At 46.8% G+C, this 5,539-nt stretch overlaps 1 protein-coding gene across 2 annotated transcripts in view; it reads right to left on the reverse strand.

Annotated features, from left to right (window-relative positions):
• Positions 1-1,144, reverse strand: part of LOC119271136 (adenylyl-sulfate kinase 3-like) — a 4,119-nt gene extending 2,975 nt beyond the window's left edge. For both annotated transcript variants that reach the window (XM_037553073.1, XM_037553072.1), the window contains exon 1: positions 852-1,144. In XM_037553073.1, the coding sequence (XP_037408970.1) occupies positions 852-1,056 (205 nt within the window). In that variant the 5' untranslated portion in view covers positions 1,057-1,144. The remainder of the gene's footprint in view (positions 1-851) is intronic.
• Between the last annotated feature and the right edge of the window lie 4,395 nt (positions 1,145-5,539).

Consider the following 5,539-nt stretch of genomic DNA (forward strand, 5'->3'; position numbering starts at 1 on the left):
CATTTTTGGAGATGTGCATAGACTCGAGGGACCAATGGATGGCTTCTGCGGTGGAGCGGCGTTCTCTGTGACCCATCAACGATGTGGAGTCTCGGCGGCGTGCCGTTATAGGGTCTCGGCGGCGTGCCGTTATAGGGTCTCAGCGACGGCTGCGTGATGATGGACGCGTGTAGAGAGGTGGCGTTGTCTGGCGCCGTAGTGGCGTGAACTACAGGCCCGGCAAGGTCGATGCATCAGTACCTGCTCTGAAGATGGATCGATGGAAGACGATGGTGACAGCCTCTGCAGTGTGTGCATGCGGTGTCCGCTGAGGGTGTGGCGGACCGGTGTGTCATCAGACTCAGCAATTCGGCTTGGTTGGCTACTCCGGCTTTAGACGTTGGGCTTTGATGTGATGTCTAGGTATGTAACCCCGACAATCTGCACCCTTCATCAACTGACTAGGAGTAGCGACAGTTGTCGATGGTGGATTTAGACTTATTGATGTATTACTTTGTAAGGTCTTGATAAATAATTAATAAAAATAGATGCATGCATCACCCTCCTTTAGAAAAACTAGTTCATATGATTTTTAATTTTTACTTTATGTTATGAGAAGAAGAACAGAAGAAGAAGGCTCGCATCATTTTTCTAATTCCGCTTGTTTTTCTAGTTTCTATCCAAAACCATATATACTTCCCTAGGCAATAGCCACTATATAGAAAAGGTGACATTTTGGTTATACAACACAATACTAGAAGATTTCTCCCGGCGTTGTCAAAAGAAAATGTATTAACAAATGGCAATATGTTTAAATGGTAGTATTAACTGCAACGAGAAGGAAGAAGACTCGCAATCAATTACTAAGTCACCTGCCATGGCTGCTCCATTGACGGGCTGCTTCCCGGCAGCCACAGCCACCACCGGCATCCTCTCCCCTGCGTCCGCCGCCACGAGCCTGCCACCGGCTCCTCCTCTCCTCGGACCTCCGGCGACGCCGACAGACCGCAGCCTCGCCGCTGGCGCGCCATGGCGGCCAGCGCCGGAGCAGGGGCGAGGAACAGCCTTCGCTAGCATGGTGCGTTCCGCGTGGTACTAGGTGACAGATGCGTGCTATACACACATGCCTTTCGTTGTGGCAGAAATTTGACAAGAAGGGGGGCTGCTAGATGATTTGCAATTTTGTAGGACGTTGGAACGGAAACGTCTATATATAGCAGATTCTTGCGCCAGTGAGTAAATTGCAGAGAACTACCACATACCGGGTTAGAGTCACGTATAACTACCACGTGACACATGTGGTAAGCAATCCAAATAATTTAAAAAAAAATGTCACATATAACTATCTTTTTTCTCATATACCTACCAAAAATTTGGTTTTTGTATTAAAAAATATTGATGATCGTTTTGATTAAATCTGACCCGGATTATGACAGTCGTGGCTTACTCGCCAAGGCTGACATGGCATAAAAAGTTGACTCCGTTAAGTTAGATGTTTATGACACGTGGGGCTCACTTATCCTTTGTTTACACAAAAGAAAAAAGAGAGAAACCCACCCTCATCATTGTGGTCTGACTTCCTGATCGAGAACATTTGGAAGGAACCTAACCGTCCAATTTTTCAACGGGATCCGCCTTACATGCATTGAGATGGCGGCTCTTGCCTTTCAAGACATATTAACCTCAATTAGCCCCCTCGGCTCTTCCTAAGACTCATTTAGCTTTCTCTTAATTCTTGCTAAAGCTTCGCTGCTGCTTGCAAAACATGACACCTATGTACATTAACCCTCTATTTCGTCTAAATGAAAAGGCATTGCTCTTGCCGATTCCTTGATTTTTATTTTATTCTATGACCGAACACGATCTATTAACTCAATTTTACATGCGCAATTTTTTGCGTGCCCTATGATATATGTAAGCTTACAATCGAGAAATTGGTATGCAAGTTTTGCTTGTGCATATAAATTGAGTGTGCATTTTTTTCTACTTTACAAAAAACAAGGTGATTCTCAAGAAAAAGTGTACATTTTCCTTCATTTGAAGGACAAGTATCACAAGCTATAAAGCCATGACTCCTTTCCCAAGTTCTCCCAGGACAATATTTGGGAAGCCCGAAGCCTTATATACGAGGGAAATGCCATTAAGTGGATAAGAATTATTCCCCATGGAGGTGTTCCTGCCCAAAGTTAACTAATAGACCAGATTCAACGAACCTGAGTTCCGGTCGACGTATGTAGCTAGCTTATGTGTCGGTAAGTAATAGCGCGTGAGTTCATCATTTTTCTCTACTTTGTAGGCTGTGTGAGCTCCCAGTCAGCAACCACATAACCACGTAGTACATGCCAAATGCCTGCCAGATGCTGCTCAACTCAAGAGCCACAGTAGTTGGACACCTCAATCACAATTAGATAAAGCTTAGGGCACCAAATAAATTAGATGATATCGTGTTAGTTGTTGTGAAAGCAGCTTAACTAAATCAGTTCTAGCAAGAACCCATGAGCATATGGATCACGTACCCATCAATCTATTATTGATGCAACTTTGGCAACCTAATTGGGGCATACAAAGTGGCGACTCACGGTCCACTACTGTAGTGCTACAAACACTTGTCATGGCCAAGTTGCACTTTTCTGGCTGTTGGCCCAGGTCCCTTGTGTTAGAAATAATCCTTTAGGATTAACATAATAGGGACTAACCTTGACTGTAGCCCATGGCTGCACCTTGGGGTCTCCGGCAGTTAAAATATGACCGAGGAAGAAGGGCAGCACGTAGATGATGTGGACGTGTAGCAGGAACGCCGCCGGCACAACCTTGCAGCGGCAGGCAGTGGAAACGGCCTTCTGAGTCCTCCTAATGGCCTAAACTTGTCAGGGTATGTAGAATAGATATCCCCAGGATGATGCCTCGCATGTCATGTAGGATCGGAAAGTGGGATCCTCTGCAGGAGGCGAGATCCCCTGCAGGAGACGGGTGCTTGGGGAGAAAAAATGTGGTTTTGGTGTCAAAAGTTGAGTAAAAAGTAAAGATGCATGTGTGCTAGAGTGTTTATTTTCTATTTCTTAATGAGTTTCACTAGTGGTGGCTTGCATTTGTTAGAGTTGTGTCGAATATTGTGTACAGGGTAGGTTACAGTTGAACTAGGAGTTGTATTGTGTTTACATAGGATGTGGAGTCGTGTCCTAATAGGACACTTGTATCATAGGCCTCTCATATATAGCGAGGGTAGACACACAATGTAACCTATGCCAACATAATAGCACAGGCGCGCAAGGGGGAGCCGGCGGCGTGTGCCGGCGCCCGGGTCGCCAGGGTGCGACATTGTGACGGTGTCACGGGGAGAAGCGCCCATAGTCAAGTCCCGGGAATGTAGCCATATCGGTGAACCTCGTTAACAAATCTCGGTGTCGTGCTCATGTGATTGCTTGGTCCTTGAATGATTAACGGTATGCCTCGGATTTATTCTAACAAGTGGTATCATGAGCTAGGTTATTTGGAGACTGTGAATTATTAGAATTATTGATCGGGACGAAATATAAGTTTGAGATGCAGCCGGCAGCGGCGTGGTTCTCGACCAGATTTGAAGAAGCAATCGGAATAAGAGTCGACGGCGTTGAATCGAGCAAGCGGCACCCATATCATAGTGCGGCGCCTGGAAGCGGCCTCGTTGGGCGCGCGGTGGTGCGGCTGTAGCTGTCAGCCAAGCCGCTGGTGCGGCGCTGGTTCTAAGGCAGCGGGCTGCGTGGCCTGAGGCCGAGAGCGGAAACAGGGACCCGAGGTGAAGCCACGTCAGGGCCATGGTGATCTGGTAGTAGGCCGGGCTGGGAGTGCTCGTATGGGAGACTTGTTCCATACGGAATTGCCAAGGTGCTCGTATGTGCAGCGTATTAGAGATTTGTTTTGACAAAAAAGAAGAGGACCGAGTCCTCCCGTACGACTCGGAAAGAGAGGCAGCCAGGTCCAAATCGGAAAGAAAAAAATCCATTGATGATACGCATCCATTGGAAGGCAAGGACAAGGCAAAGCAAAGCTAGCATTGGAGTTTTGTGCAAGGGAGCCGAGCCACCACGTGAAGCAAAGACTAGTAGTACATGGATCAATCTGGTTCTGTATGCGTACACCAGTACTTGGGCATCGCACGGGAAGCTTGGTTATTTTTTCGCAGGGTCAACCATACGAAGAACCATGGCGCCAACGGATATCAGGTTTGAGGTGGAGAAGTTCGACGGGACTGAAAACCTTGAGTTATGGCAGACAAAGGTGAAACATTTGTTGGCACAACAGAGATGCTTGAAGGCGTTGTGGGAAGTCATGTCAACTGAGATGGAATTATCATGTGATGGATGAAAATTCGCGGAAGACGATTTGGGAGCCTCGAGCGTGTCGTACAGTCGAACGAGTTCGGCTGGGTCGGACTAGGCAGTCTGACGGATCGACGCAAGTCGGTTGGTATAGAAGATGATGGTGGGATCAGCGACGACGACATAGGAGCGTGATGCTGATGGTGACCGACTTCTGGGCGTGGAAACACGTGGCACAGGCCTGAGTGCCTGTGTGACTTCGGCAAGACTATGGCGCGGGATTGATTCAAGACAATGTACACACAGAGTTTGAAGTCGACAGGGCGTGAGGGTGGATTGATCATCTACCATGGAGTCATGTTGAAGGTGGAGCTGGATTGAGGGGCTACAGTGTAAGGATCCAGAGAATCGAAGCCTATTTCAGCTTGCGAAAAAAGTGAGTGACACGTAGTTCGGACTAGAGCTCCTCCTTGATCGCCTCGAGCGATCCAACTTTTCCGAGCGTGCGGTTGGCCCTCGTGGTGGTTTGTTTGGGAACTGCCGGTGGCTTTCGTTCTGGCATGATTATATTCTTGGAATGGAAGTGATGGATTTCGTATTATTTTGTTTCTGAACAAGGGTTTGAGGTTTTTTTTCTGAACATCAGTATATAGACTTAAGCGCTCATACATACACGCATACATCCATTTCTATGAACGCACACACGCATAGCCTACCCCTACGAGCATCTCCGAGATACTGAGCCAACATATCATCTTGAAATTTATGAAGTCACCATAGAGAGCGCATCGCCGGAAATCCTGAAATAAATCCAGAAAATAAATGCGAGCACCAGGACTTGAACCCTGGTGGGCTGAAAATATCACTGTCCCTCTAACCATCCAACCACAGGTTGGTTCCCCATGGGCCTGAGGTTTTGCGTGTGTAACTTGTATGGCTAAACCTGTGTGGATGACCTGGTCATGAAGATCTAGACAAATTTAAGACAAGAATTTTGATGGGGACAATAATATATAGGGGTGCCTAGAACTCATCTAGCTGAGTTATGTTATGGTCGCATTCACCTGATGTAAGCTCATGTCATGTGTTAGTTGTTCCGGCCTGTTTATTGTTGTCCCTGCCCGTTTACTGTTTTAGGCCTTCTTTGGTTTAGAGGAATTTCATAGGAATTCTAGAGGATAGGATTCTTATAGGATTTTTTCCTTTAGAGCTCTTTGGTTCATAGGAATGGATTCCTATTTTTACATAGGATTGGTTCCTAT

Source organism: Triticum dicoccoides, chromosome 3A, assembly GCF_002162155.2.
Source record: "Triticum dicoccoides isolate Atlit2015 ecotype Zavitan chromosome 3A, WEW_v2.0, whole genome shotgun sequence".
Taxonomy (NCBI): domain Eukaryota; kingdom Viridiplantae; phylum Streptophyta; class Magnoliopsida; order Poales; family Poaceae; genus Triticum; species Triticum dicoccoides.